This window comes from Carya illinoinensis, chromosome 14 (genome assembly GCF_018687715.1).
Source record: "Carya illinoinensis cultivar Pawnee chromosome 14, C.illinoinensisPawnee_v1, whole genome shotgun sequence".
In the NCBI taxonomy this organism is placed as follows: domain Eukaryota; kingdom Viridiplantae; phylum Streptophyta; class Magnoliopsida; order Fagales; family Juglandaceae; genus Carya; species Carya illinoinensis.
In genome coordinates, this window is record NC_056765.1 from 1226266 (window position 1) to 1241307 (window position 15042).

Sequence of the window (15042 nt, forward strand, 5' to 3'; positions counted from 1 at the left end):
CTAACTTTTAGATCAATGGTAAGATATATAGAGCAATTATATATAAAACATCCTTATGCATAAAATTTAACAGTAATTAAGGTTAATATATATATTATTTTTTCCTTTTTTTGCCTCATAATGGACGTTGGGGTACTAGTGACTACATGGGGTCGATTTGGGGTGAGATTATCTAATACGCCACGCTAAAAATTAGAAATCACCTATTTCCTCTAATAATATTCCCACTAGTTTAGCTGCTTGCTAGCTGGTGAAAGATAGTCATCTAATAATGTGCCAATCTCTACAACTTCAATCCAAGTTTCCTACATGCTGGTGAACTACTTTCAACAAAACCCACCAATATTAACGTGCATATTATACGTAGCCTTTAAGCCTTATTATAAAGCATAAGGAAACTAATCATTTATAGCTGATCATCTTTAATTTTCTTGAGCTTTTGTACGTGAATTGAACCTATCCGAGATCGATGGTACTAATAAATTGTGATCAATTATATATAGTTTGATCGCGTTTAGATTCGCTAGCCAGCTCCTTTGTTTCCCAGTAAATTACTTGGGAGATTTTGCTGCTAAAATGGCAGCGGAAGACGAAAAGAAAGAGAAAGAAAAAGACGGAAAGAAAGAGATCGTCAAAGAAAAAGTGGAGGAAGTGATCAACGCTGTTTACAGAGTTAACCTACATTGCCAGCAATGTGCACGCGATATCAAGAATCCTCTTATGCGCACACAAGGTACGTACACGCACGAATGTATTCCTTTCCTTCCTGATAATCGTGTCTTTCTTGTACTTAGCTAGGACGTTTCAGTTGTCGAGTTCTTATAAAATCCATTACCTTTGCTGGCCTACTTCCAAGAAAGAAAGTGGGGGAAAATAGAGAAATTTTGGGACTGATGTATACATGTGTGGTTTCAAAGTTTCCTTTTGGTTTTGCTTGGGAATGAAGCCCATGGAGCCTAAAGCATGCAACAATATCAATGCACTTTCCTTGTGATTAGGAGTTCATGCTGTGGGTGCTGACTTCGAGAAGGGTGAATTGAAGGTTAAAGGAGCGATCGACCCAGTTAAAATGCAGAAACGAATAGAGAAACTGAGCAAGAAAAAGGTTGTGTTGATATCACCCATAGTGAAGGCCAAGGAAAGTGTTACAATCGAGAAGAAAGTGAAAGAAACTAAAGAAGTGAGTACTGTTGAATAATTCATTCTAAGTACTACTGCTAATTCTTCTATCTTCTTCCTTGTATTTTTGAAAAAAATGCATGCATGAACAATATTGCAGTTGAAACCAGAACTGGAAGTCTAGCTAGAAACCAGCTTGGTCCTTGGGGCCTTTTTTGATCTCACTGCATGCATGGGATCGATCCAGATCTAGCCATTTTGCGCGTTCCCAGCACAATATTTGCCAGTTTCATTTCTGAAATCAACTTGCACGCATGTATTATCATGCATATATGATCTAGACAACACTTCATATATAGCAGCAAAATAGAAATATTATCCCAAACAACATGGAGGAGAAAAAGTAATGGAAACTGTGATTTATCATCATCAACATTGATCCATCTTGTATGTTTCGGCAAAATAACACTACTACTACTGTACTCATCCAATGATACCAATGCATCCATTAATAACACAGTAGTTTGATCTTCTGTTCTTATATACTGATGGAAATGTAAAATCTGGTCCTGTTTATTTGATTACAAGCCAATTGTTAGCACAACATCGGTGAAAGTTCACATGCACTGCGACAAATGTGGGCAGGACTTGAAGAAGAAGTTGCTCATGCACAAAGGTAACAACTCATGAAAGATCAATCAAATAATTGAAAATCTAATATTCCATGAAGATGGGTTTTGAACTCTATCACCCATGTATGCACATTAATTCGCAGGTATTCACAGTGTTAAGACTGACATGAAAGCACAAACTCTGACAGTTGGAGGTACCATTGAGCCTGATAAGCTACTATCCTACTTGAAAAAGAAGGTGAACAAACATGCAGAAATTATAAGCTCAAAACAAGCTGAGAAAAAGGAGGAGAAGAAAGAAAAGGATGATCAGAAAGTTGAAGGTAAACCCAAAGAGAAACCCACCGAGAAAGCCGGTGATGGTAAACCCAGTAGTACTACTGAATCAACGAAGATTATAGAAGTTCATAAGGAAGATACAAAGGTTGTGGAGGTTAAAGCTAAGGAGGCCGATACTCCATATTTTATACATTATGTCTATGCTCCTCAATTGTTTAGTGATGAAAATCCAAATGCTTGTTCTGTAATGTAGATGGATCATGATCATGATCATATATATATATATATATATATAGTGCTTGAAAGAGTATAAATTATATATATATCCCGATTTTATATAATTTATACTCTCATGACATGTAAAGGTGGAAACCCGAAACAGTACCTTCTTACAAAAGAGTTGGCCAATGATATGTAAAAGCAGTATAGTAGTACTACACTAGCTTGTCACTAATTTATTGAGGATTCTTCCCAATATTAATTTCCGATGCAATTAATGAAATATGGAACAAGCACAATATTATTCAAATTAGGAACAATATTCCAAGCATTATAAGCTCATGTACTGAAAGATCATGAAACTACAATATATTTACATGTAATATTGTTAGAGGAGAGAGTTACATATAATACGGCCACGAAGCTGCTGGTAGATGATCAGATCGACCACATGAATATGATCAAAATGCAGGTTTATTTTTAAAGGTTTGGACCCCAAAAATCCTAATCCAGTGAAGTATATAAGCTAGGGTGCACGTACGTACGTACAATTATTTTGAAAGAATCTTAACTAAAACATTTGTTTATTTTCCTCTAAATAGATCATGCGCAGCTAGCTAGCAGCTTATATATGGAGGACTATCGATCGATACATACAATATATATTTATATATATACAATTAATTAATAATTATACAGCCGATCAATTCAGTGTAAGAAATTTGAACAGTGATCAATTGTTCAATATCAATGACACAGCAATATCATGCGAGCATATACATCTAACTATAAGAAAAATGAGTATTTATGACAAGTTATTTACCATGAGAATGACTATTTGAGACGAAAATAAATTCATTCATTTTAATAGAAATAATTGGTTACAAATAAGTAAATTTTTTTGTTGGTATTCATGCATGTATAAGACTAATAAATGTTTTATGACGCTAGACGAAATATTAGATCAATCGTGATGATCTTAAGGATAATCATGTTCCTGATCATGAGATAATATATTTTATATATATATATACCTGTAGCCGGCTTCTAGCTAGAAGTGTTGTAATTTAGTTCTCGTGTCTTTGTGCTTTGAAGTTTAAATTTAAATATATATTTTCGCAGGTCCGATAAATTAGAATTAATTTGTTCTTTTGTTCCTCCGTCGCCATTAAATATTAGAATCTTGAAACCTTATATATATATATATATATATATATTGGTCAAACGTAAGAGATCGAAATTTGCACTCAGTAAGTACTATATACTACTACTCCTATCATCATCAAAAGTTGTGTTCATCAACTAATTAGGGCAAAATTTATTCTAAGTTTTTATACACTACAAGAAAAACAGATATTTGTAATCAATTTTTTGTAACGAAAATGACTATTTACTACTAAAACAAACTTATTTTAGCTAGAAATACTTATTTCGTTGAAAATAACTAGTAGCAAATAAACAATTTTCTTGTAATGATATAATTTGAATTATTTCTAAGGTCCAAAGTACTAGCTAGCTAGCTATATATATGCCACTAATTACAATGGAAATTAAGTACTAATCATCGATCATTAACATAAAAAATGTCACAATGAATATTATGATCAAGTAATATTGGATATATACACATAGCAAAAATTTATTACAAGAAAACTGTTTATTTGTTGATAGTTAGTTTTACTTAAAATGCATATTTCTTACCAAAATGAGTTTATTCTCATCACAAATCATCATTTTTATTGCAAACAACTCGTCATAAGTGCTCATTTTTCTTGTAATAAAATACAATGAATGAATGTGGCCGATCATCTAAAGCATGCAGCAATTTATATTCATCACCTCCATGCATGCATGCATCAATTCATTTTCTACCTAGCTAGCAAGATAGATCGCCCCAAATTTTCTCCAGTGCTAGCTTGATAAACCAGGTAAAAAGGTACGTAGTAGTATATAAATATTAATTCTAATAAATTAGAATATTTACTAGATCAGAATGTAATAATTAAATGATTAAATTCACACTTCGATATCCGGACAATGAGTAATGTTAATTAATTTAGAATCTACTAATTCCTTAAAGGTTTTTTTATTTTCTTTCAGAGATTGTGATCATTGCAGTGATTATATATAAAGAGATCATATTAAATGAGTTCGTACAATTACTTAGTAATATCCCTAACTCGAAAGGTATATGCACACTTATAAAAGAGAAATTAAATTACTGAGATCCATCGTTCCGAGTTATAATTTATATATAATTAAGTACTAATTTATCAATTAAAGAAATTACCATCAAGCATTCAAGCTAGCTAGCTAGTCATGATGCAGCATGCCCGCCCAGAGAATTCAAATTATATATTGATTGATCTACGAGAATATAAAATCTTATGATCCAACAGCAAACCCTAGCTATTAGAATTCTTCAAAAAAAAAAACACACCTAAATTCCTAATAGTAATTAGCTAATAGCAACACATATTATAATATATATTAATATATTAATAACTTATAACCTGCCTAGATTTGCTCTTGAAAGATTTAAGAATAATAAAGATCGGATAGAGATCATTAAAGTTTGTCGGCTACATATGACATTTTATATATTATTTCAATAACTTAATTGGAAGGACCACCAAAGATGATCAACCACATGACAACATTTATATCGAGAGGAAACCAAATTTCTTATATATATATTATATAATTAAAGTACTGATGATCTTTTCCGATCAAGATAAGTTGGTCATTCAAGATCATCACGGCCATGACCCTAAAATATAAATGCTTCAATGAATATAAATTTCTCTCCTTTTCCTTATCATCAACCCCATAAATTCAAGGAATTGAGCTTATTTCATATATATTCCAACCCAGGCCATACCCAACCATATATTAATTCGTACTCTACTCGACTCCTTAAATCCTTTTAGTACGTACTACAATATGGTGTTGTTTATATATACGTTCATGTATACATGCCTGCAGGTTTGAAAAGCAGCTGAAATGCTCAAATTAACTACTTACGAGCGAAGAAAAGGAGTTCCATACAAATCAAGTTATACATCAGAAGAATATCAGAATTCAGAGAGAACAAAGCTTACAACATTAGCAAACGTGAACAAGAAAGGAAGTGAGTAGAGATTTTGGAGTCTAAGGATGCCCTAACCTTTTCCGACCACGTACAAAAAGGTCAATAAGGTGTCCTGCTAGTACCTGAGTTCCCAGCCCAACCATGATCAACAGGTAACTGCCCAGTCGCCATGTTCAGCGGCAGATTGAAGAAAGGAAGCCCCGAAGACGGGTCCGAGAATGGGTTGCCGGCTCCGCCTCCGCCTCCGCCGCCTCCACTACCACCACTGGACGACTCGTGAGAGACAGGCTGCTGCATCTGCAATGGTTCGTCCTCGTCCAAGGGCAACCTCTCGTACGCCACGTTTGTGAACGATGAGGCGATAACGATGACTGGACCCGATGCAATCAGAGCTCCCACGACGTTCCCTCCGACGACCTGCCCTTGGCCGCCTGCCAAAAATATGGTCAGGCTGGTCGCGCCGGGTGGGGCTGGGGGAGGAAGAAACGAGCCCGACAGCGACAATATCTCGAAACGGCCGTGCAGGGTGACGACCGCACCGGCCGCTGAGGGCTGCCGCAAGGTCACGTTGGTGACGGTACCGTTACCGCTCAACACACAGATCCCACGCTGACGCTTCCGCGCATACATGGCCACAGACTCAAACACGTCCGAGCCACTACTTACTTCAAGGATATGAGCTCGCAGCGTGTTGGCGCTTTCCCTGGTGATGATCACCGGTGGTTTGGGTTTATTCTTTGAACCCGCCGGCCGACCCCTTGGCCGGCGAGCCACGACATCGCCTGGACCCGGATTAGGGTTGGCCAGGTCAAGCTCATGAGACACGTTATCGTCGTGGTTTGGGTTGTTGCCATGATGATCTTCGTCGGGTACTGGCCCTTGGAGGTGAAGGTCAGGGCGTTGAAGCTGTTGAAGAAAGCGAGAAGCTGAGCCCAAGTCTAAGCCAGCCATACACAGAGAGAGCTCAAAACAGAAAACAAAGAAAAATATTGTAAAATAAGCTGGGAAACAGCTACTGGTTCATTATTTTATGATTCTTTAAAGCAATGGAAGACTCTAATAATTCAAACCCTAGAACGAATAGAAAACAAAATGGGGAATCGAGTGCAGAGAAAGAGAGAAGAGATGAAGGGAGGAGGAAAGAGACAAAAGTGGCAGATGCAGCAATTCTCTCAGCTCAACCAAAAAAGTAAACTTGTGGTTGTGGCCTATAAAAAAACATATATAGGAAACTTGTGTATAGAATAATCAAAGATTACTTGTATTTTAATTGGTTTTAGTATTCTAATTATAAGCTTTTGAAAAAGTATAACATGGGTTGATGAAGTTTGATGATATATTATATTTCCATGTCCCAAGCTGGATCTATCATCTATGGGATAGTTAAAAGATTTATTATTTAATTATTTTTTATTTATCCAGCCATGAAAAAGGGGTCGACAGATCGAAAGAGATGACCAGTTATCCTCGTTTTATGCTGTGTATATATAAATATATATATAATTTTGTTCTGAAAGACATGCATGTTGCATTGAGGTGAAAGATGATTTTACTTTAATTTGTTTTGATCAGATCAGTAAGTAAATGAATGAGTAAATGAGTTAGATGTGTCAGTGATTATAATAGAACAGATCTGTTCTATTATATATCTCTATCTACTCGTCAAAAAAATAAAAAATAAAAAAAAAATATATATATATATATATATATATATATATATCTATCTAGATAGAGATATATAAATAATTCACTAATTCATGAGCACAAACCTGCAAAAGCACGTGTCCCTCTTGAGAAGTAGTTTGCGACCCATGCAATGTTGTTTTTATAACCATTAAATGGACGCGAGAGATGCTTAATTTGATTAGAAGGAGATTTCATAAAAATAAATTTTCAAATTCGATATTTTGAATTTTGAAGAAGTGAGTCTATGTATTAAAGGGCCCGAGTCTGAGGTCTCACGGGTTGAACTTTGAGCCTAAAGATTGGTCTTATTGATATATGTTGTAGATAATGATCAGACGTCTATATAACACATCCTGTAGAGTCTTCAGGATAAATTTTAGAAATATTAGTTATTATCACCCTTATCACGTTCTTATAAATAATATCTGAAGATAACACGTATATTTATTACATTCATTCATAACTTATATTGAGATTACTTCTCTCTAATTTAGATGTCAAAGTTTCAACGGACATGACTCTGTGTCACCCTCTAATTTCGTTTTTGGTTGTCCGTGCTGTTAGTAGTGTACATTTATATATCAACATGATTTGATATAATTTAAATTAAAAAATTATTTTTATTATAAATTAGTAGATTTAACATATCATATCAACTTATACTAGTTTATATATATTATCTGAACTTTATATTAATTTAACACTCTACCTCATATGTTTCAAACTTTGGCGAGCTAGTTATAAATTAGCTAGCTTCATCATTTCTTCTGCTGGGATAGATCATGTTATTAGAGCTGATCTCAAAAAAAGAAAAGCAAAGAAATGTTAATCATCAATTAACACAAAGGTATCGTCAGAAAAAAAAAACACTAGAATATTCAAGCATGGTCGACCCCATTTCAGCTGGGTAGTACTGATCGGTATTTGTTTATTAATTAAGCTGGATTATAGTCTCAGATTTGATGCCCGAAGATTTGGCTTTAATTTGGTTGGTTTAATGATATAGGTAGGTGCTCGCATAAAGAAAAGTGACTTTGTGTTCTACTTTTATTAAACAAATAGCTCAAAAGACGCCCCCCAATTAACGACAAGCTGCATCGAACAAGGCCAGGCCATCCACCATTAACATTGCCCTAAAACAAAAAATTAAAATTAAAAATTCAGAAAAAAATTGAATGGACCAAAAAAATGAAAAATATAAAAAAATATATATCGATCGATGCGTCCCTGTTTAATTGTTCAACACACTCTCTTTTAACAAGACGGTACCTCAGATTTTATCAATATCTTTATTTATATATTAATAAAGAAGTTTCGGAGAAAATCTCTGACTCCGCATAATATCTGAATCTAATAATTAGACTAGCATAGAAAGAGATAAACCAAGTTGCTAATTTTCTTGTTAAAGAAGATGCTAATTAGGAGAATATATTACGGATTATGAACTGGCTCCAAATTAGGAGATGACACGTGTTTCTTAATTGTGAATTTATAAGATAGGATTACCGGTCATGTTAAGTTGTAATAAGTAATAGGTCATGATTTTGTAACTACGTATAGTCCATGTCTAAGGGTTTAAGCTTTATTATTTTATCTTAATTCACTTTAAACTTTGGTTGTAGTTTGTAAGTCAATGTATCTGATTGGTTCTACGGTATTCCTTCACCATAAGTGAGGGCATCAATAAAATGGGCCTGGGTCTCGTCATCTTCTTAAAAAAAAATCTTTATTTATATATTTTTTTATGTATCTAGCAAACCAAAACAAACTTATGAATCAAGCAAATGGAAGTCCAATATCAAGCATAATCATAGAATACACTTTGTTAAGGAATATAATGATGATCTAGCTCTACACGAGGAACATAAAATATACCTCGATCATAATATATACTCATGGAGTGGTAGAATTTATGTACATTGTTGTGTCACACACAGTAGATGTCAATTACTGTGTGTGTGTGTGTGTGATCAATTAAAAAATGTTTCTATTGTCTTCAAACATATGTCATATATAGGTTGGTACAAAAAATAATATATATTTCATAGGTATAATTATGTACAGCAGGTTCTTATGACAAAACCCTTCGGATCTATATATATTAAGTTAAGATACGATTCACATACGGGTCAATATATTAATAGGAATATGTTAATATATATAATGCGAAAACATCCGGCTAAAAACGACTACTAAATCTTTAATTATTATAAGAGAGATCCAATTAAATTAAGTCGTCTAGGCTTATTTTATATACAAAAACAGTTTCATCTTATTATATTTCATTATTATAACTTTTTCAAATTTCCACATAAATTAAATATAATAAACAATTTAATTCTTTTTCATTTTAAAATAATAATATTTTAACAATATTTTATTCAACTTTCATCTAAAACTATCTCATCTTATCTCTATCCAAATTACACCTAATTAAAATTATCTTATTAAACATATATAGTTGATATGGGATTAATATTCAATCTCTAAAGCAAAGACTACTGCTTAATTAATTATCAAAACTAGCTATTCACAAGTCTGGCCATGACCTCATTCATTGAAATAATATTAATTAATTTGTTTAATTAAATGCATTTTTACTGCACTTGTATTATAAAATACTATTTTCTCCCTCTAAAATAAATAAAAAGGAATCGACCACTATCTATAATTAAAGTCAATTTAAAGGAATAGTTAATTAATATAATAATTTACAAATAGCTTCGTACGTGGACAAATCATTCGCAGCCTTTCCTCGTGGAAAGAGTAAACAATTGGCGCGCGAACAACTATTACAAAAAATTCCATTCTATGTTTAATTTTTTTTTAGGACTTTCCGTTAAGTGTGAGCTACGGCCTGCACGAATTGCAATCATCTTATGTACGTACTATCTTATCAACCCACGAAAATAAGATGGAAATTAAATAAGATTTCCTAGGTTTAGGGTTAGTTTACATAGTTAACGATGAGATGAATTGAAATAATTTATTAATAATAATAAGATTATTGAGTTGAGATGAGATGGCGTGGTCTTTAAAAATTTGGTGTGTTTTAATTATGAAGTGAAATGAGATAAAATGAGTTGAGATTATTTGTAAATAGTAATGAGATTATTGAGCTAAAATGAGATGAGATAGTGATTTCACTACAAGAAAAGCAGCCTATTGCCACCAGTTCTTGTTCCACGACACAATATCGTGGCAATAAGTGGTGATTTTGTCACCAGAGTAATCCGTGGGAGTGAAACATGTCATTTACCATGAGATCACAGTGGTGATAAATACTTTACTGGCAATAATATTTTTTTCCACGAATTTCATCTTTTAATGTCACCATTCACAAGTAACGGGAAAAAGAATCCGTTAATTAATATTCTTCGTGGCTTAAAACTTTTAACGTCAGAGTTTAGTATTTTTCCACCAGATCGCATCATCGCTATTTTGCACGTGATTAAGAGCATACGAATCCGTGAGTACAGAATTATTTGCCACGAGTTGAGCTAGGCATTTCCCACGAGTTAATGTTGCCGCAAAAAGAAATTAAAGAAACCGCGCGATTCTGCATTACGCGCGGTTCTAATGCTCTCTGTTTTATTTTGCAGGCTTTTTCCTTTTCTATACCCAGCCGTTTACCCCCTTTCCCACCCCCGTCCCCCAAACTGGCGAGAAGCAAATTTCAATGAACTGGCCTCCTTTTGTACTAAAGCCATAGCTCACCCTCTTCGCCGGTCATTGGATCCCCGGAAGCCCCAAGCACCTTTTTCGCTCACCCACTCAGCCACCAACACGATATAAGCGCACGGTTTGCCCTAGCCTCCATAACCCAGTTCATCAGGCCGAAGTGTGTGGGTCTCACGGAGCCAAAGTCAGGCCACGGTAAGCCTTTTCGTGAAGATCTCCCTTCGTTTTCTGAATCTATGAAGTGGTATGATTGTGTAAAATAAAATAGAGATATATATATATATGCATGCTTACCGTTTCAAATAGGCATTTTGAAAATTTGTTTATTTACAATAAATCTGATGGAGATGTAACTTGTCCTGTGATGGAAGTTGGATATTGTTTATAAATTCCAACTTGATAAATTACTATCATGCATTTATTGCAAATATTCTTCTATTGGTCCGTAAACTGATTAGCGTTAATTCCAAATAACACTTCCTTTGAGCTTGATGTCTAAGGCAGATTTTCTTAATCAAGGAGGTTCTTTGATTAAGCAAAAAGCCCTTCTAGAAAAACATAACGATAACCTAGGGATGGCCAAATAATATTTGCATGATCAGCGTCAGCATATATTAGGATACTTGCATATCCTAATCTGAGAGATGGTAGTTTTATATACCTATAGGGAAGATGGTATCATAGACGAGTTTATGCACATACTACATAAATCTAATTCATAAACTGGGCTTTGTAATGGTTGGTTTAAACTGATGACTGATATACAACCACTATTTCAAATTGGTACGGTTTCAGCTAAGGCAGTTGCATAACAAAATGCAGAATATTCAACTGCTAAGTATTAGACTAATTGTAATGCTAATAATAATATAGTGGGCAGTTGTATGGGAATATCAACTTAATAATATTGGTTAACCATTCATGATTAATTATAGGTAGATGATCCACAAAAACAATCTGTGTATGAATGGGGAGACGAAGTAAATGATGCAGGCTAAATAACATGTATATGGGAAGGACATATCTTTTGTTTATGTAGAATCAGTAAAAAATGTCATGACATATGAATGCATTCAATATAATAGTGTTTGACAGTAGAAAGTACTTCTTGTTCATTTTCAGGCCACTTCCTAAACCGAGCTGAATGGAGTGATAGCAGTAACACTCATGTTGGTTCCACGACAAATTGAAACGCAAGCTGTATTAGTGCTTTGTAATCCGTGTATATGTCCTTCATCCCATCCTCCAAAGAGTCTATAAATTGATCGTAGATATAATTTCCTCATGTACTTGGAATATCAATTATAAAGAAAACTGTACTGTCCATGGCCTTGATTTCATATGTGCTGAATTAACATTAAGGTAATAGGTATGAACCCGGTTTGGTAATGACAATTCATGTTGGGAGATTGCATGCCTGACTTGAGATATGCATTTCTTGTATATCTTGTGAAAGTGGCAATATATAATGTCATGACAGGTTATTATGGAAGTGAATGATAAGTGTATTATTTGTTCAAGTTTCTTTGATGGGAATGATAAATTACTGGGATATGATGAATTGTTTAGCATATTTTTTATATACTTGGATTTTGTATATACTTGGATAACAGGATTTTGTGAATGGGGTTTTCATAATAAGTGATGGTTTTTATGATCTGTGAAATTAGTATAATATAGAGGAAACAGGTTATGCACATATTGTCATGAATGGTGTAAAAAGGGCACACTGATCAGATACTACCTTTTGCCACCACTCATTGGTATGCCAAAAAACGAGATGACTATGTTTTTCCCACTAGGAAAATTGATGTGAAAATATATAATTTGACAATAGACCAGTGGATAATAAGCAATAGCCACGAGTTTTGACTGGTGTCGATTTAACTAGTTTCCACCACTGAAACCTTTTCCCATGACCTATGTGTATGGATCTAGCCATTTCCAGACTAATTGGTTATATGTTATTTTGCAATTTCCATTAACTCTAAATGGCGGGAAATAATATTTTCTCACAACTAACAAGAATTTGTTATAATATATTGCCACCAAAACTAGTTGTCCGAAACATTTTTTTGTCATTATAGCGTCCGATGGAGATAAATTGTTTGCCATATTGTTTGAGACGAATGCTAACATAGAAAAAACCTTTTTCGGACTACTCGTTTGGACACTAAACATCCATTACCCATCATAGAATGTGATGGGAAAAGGTGCAATTTCACAACTACAACCCACTACATGATATAATAGGCACCACGGAGTTGGTGGCAAACTTGCAACTGTAACCACAAAAAATAATTACATATATGTTTTTGCCACCATATTTTCCCATGGATAGTCTCGTGGGACACATATATATCCCGACCAACATTACGTGTGGGAAAAATAATTAAACTTACCACATGTAAAAGCCTACCAATTAGCGTTTGCCACCACACCAAATTAATTTTTCCACTAGATGTTTTCGTGGGAAATATCAATCTTTTTCCACGAAAAAAATATACCATGACAAAATAGTATTCCCCACTTATTATATGCCACCAACATCCCACGAATGTAATTTGGTAGGATAAATATTATTGCGACTAAAAGATGGCCCTTTCCCACAACTCTCAACCATGATAAAAATCTGCTTTTGTTGTAGTGTTTTTAAAAATTCTGTGTTTGGATTAGAAAGTGAGATGAAATTATAAAATGAGTTGAGATAATTTATGAATAGTAATGAGATTATTGAGTTGAAATGAGATGAGATAGTGGTTTTTGAAAATTCTATGTTTGGATTAGAAAAGTGATATGAGATGAGATGAGTTAAGATGGTTTGTAAATAGTAATGAGATTATTGAGTTGAGATAAGATAAGATCATTATTTTTAAAAATTTTATATTTGGATTAAAAAGTGAAATTAGATGATATGATTCTGAATTAAAAAGTGATTTTAAAATAATTGTTGGATAAAAGAATGTCTCTCTGTAGTTGAGATAGTTATCTAATCTCTTAAACTAAACAACTCCTTAATTAGCTAGCCATGTCAAGATTCAAAAAGGCCATCCATAAAATATATATATATATATATATATATATATAAAACGTCAATCAAAGCAATTAGATGAGTGTTACCATCACAAAGATATTTCCTATAAAAATAAACTTATAATTTGATGAGATTTAATCATGAAATATGTTAGATCTTTTTATGGTAAAAATAATATTTTTATAATCTGATGTACCACATCAAATCACATAAATTTATAAATTTATTTTTATAAAATTATTTTATAATTAAAGCATTTTTCAATAAATCAATGGTTTAACAAAGATTAATCCTATGTGTTGTTATCTTTACTTCAACATGGTTAATTAGTAACATGCATGATACTGTTCGTATAGTTGGAAACGTACAATTGAGTTTTATCATTGTATTTCCAATTAATGTGATTTGAATAATGTTATATATCATATTTTCAATTTTTTTTTACAATGTAACATCATGTACGTATTAATAGTGATAAACATTTGTATCTTATATATATAATATTGGGATGAAAATTGAATAGCAGTATGATATATAGAATTTTTTTTATCTTTAACATTTAATATATCAAGTAATTAATTAATAATTAACATTTAATATATCAATTAATTAATAATTAATTTTTAAAATTTTCCAATGCTTGCCTATCGTTTTCATTTCAATAATAAATAAATAAAAGAACTTAATTATTGACAGAGAAGCAACTAATTAATTAAACAAAGTTGCTGGGCGTAGTCAAATTATATATATAAAAGGTTGTGGACTTTTTTTCATGCGAAGATGTGAACAAATGTGTTCAATTTCACGACCAACATCATTCATTAAGCACACAATGAGCTTATCAATTGATAATTACATGGCTATCCCTGCCGCCTACAAGCATTTCCACCTTGCACTAGTAGCTTTTCATGGGTAATCACGATCGATGATCATGATACATAATCTGACTTTGCCTCTTCGATCGGTACTGTGGCATTTGATGCTTCCTGACTTTTCAATGAATGAAATAATAATGTGTTGTGCGCGCATATATATATATATGTATAGGATGCGGAGGAAAGGAATCATATGATCTCAATTGTTATTATGTAAAACAAAATGATATATATTAAACTCGGGACACAGTTGAAAATGAAATTTTGTACTCAGCCAAGTCGGGCTCAGGCTCTCCTCACCCTTTTTTTTTTTTGAAACATGGTAACTTGTATTCTATAAAACCATCAAAGAAGATCGTGAATACAATGAGGATAATCCTCTATAAGAATGTTCTCTTCAGGGAATTCAAAAGCACTCTTAGCTAG

The 15042-nt window shown here is 33.2% G+C and overlaps 2 protein-coding genes across 2 annotated transcripts; one reads left to right on the forward strand and one right to left on the reverse strand.

Moving 5' to 3' along the window:
* Positions 1-401: 401 nt before the first annotated feature.
* LOC122294724 (heavy metal-associated isoprenylated plant protein 4) lies at positions 402-2532 on the forward strand. The gene is made up of 4 exons (XM_043103645.1): positions 402-733; positions 999-1180; positions 1708-1795; positions 1895-2532. The coding sequence occupies exons 1-4, from the start codon at positions 577-579 to the stop codon at positions 2281-2283; spliced, it is 816 nt and encodes a 271-aa protein (XP_042959579.1). The 5' UTR covers positions 402-576; the 3' UTR covers positions 2284-2532.
* Positions 2533-5243: 2711 nt separating this feature from the next.
* LOC122295006 (AT-hook motif nuclear-localized protein 23-like) lies at positions 5244-6504 on the reverse strand. Its single transcript, XM_043104014.1, has one exon. The coding sequence runs from the start codon at positions 6289-6291 to the stop codon at positions 5440-5442; it is 852 nt and encodes a 283-aa protein (XP_042959948.1). The 5' UTR covers positions 6292-6504; the 3' UTR covers positions 5244-5439.
* Between the last annotated feature and the right edge of the window lie 8538 nt (positions 6505-15042).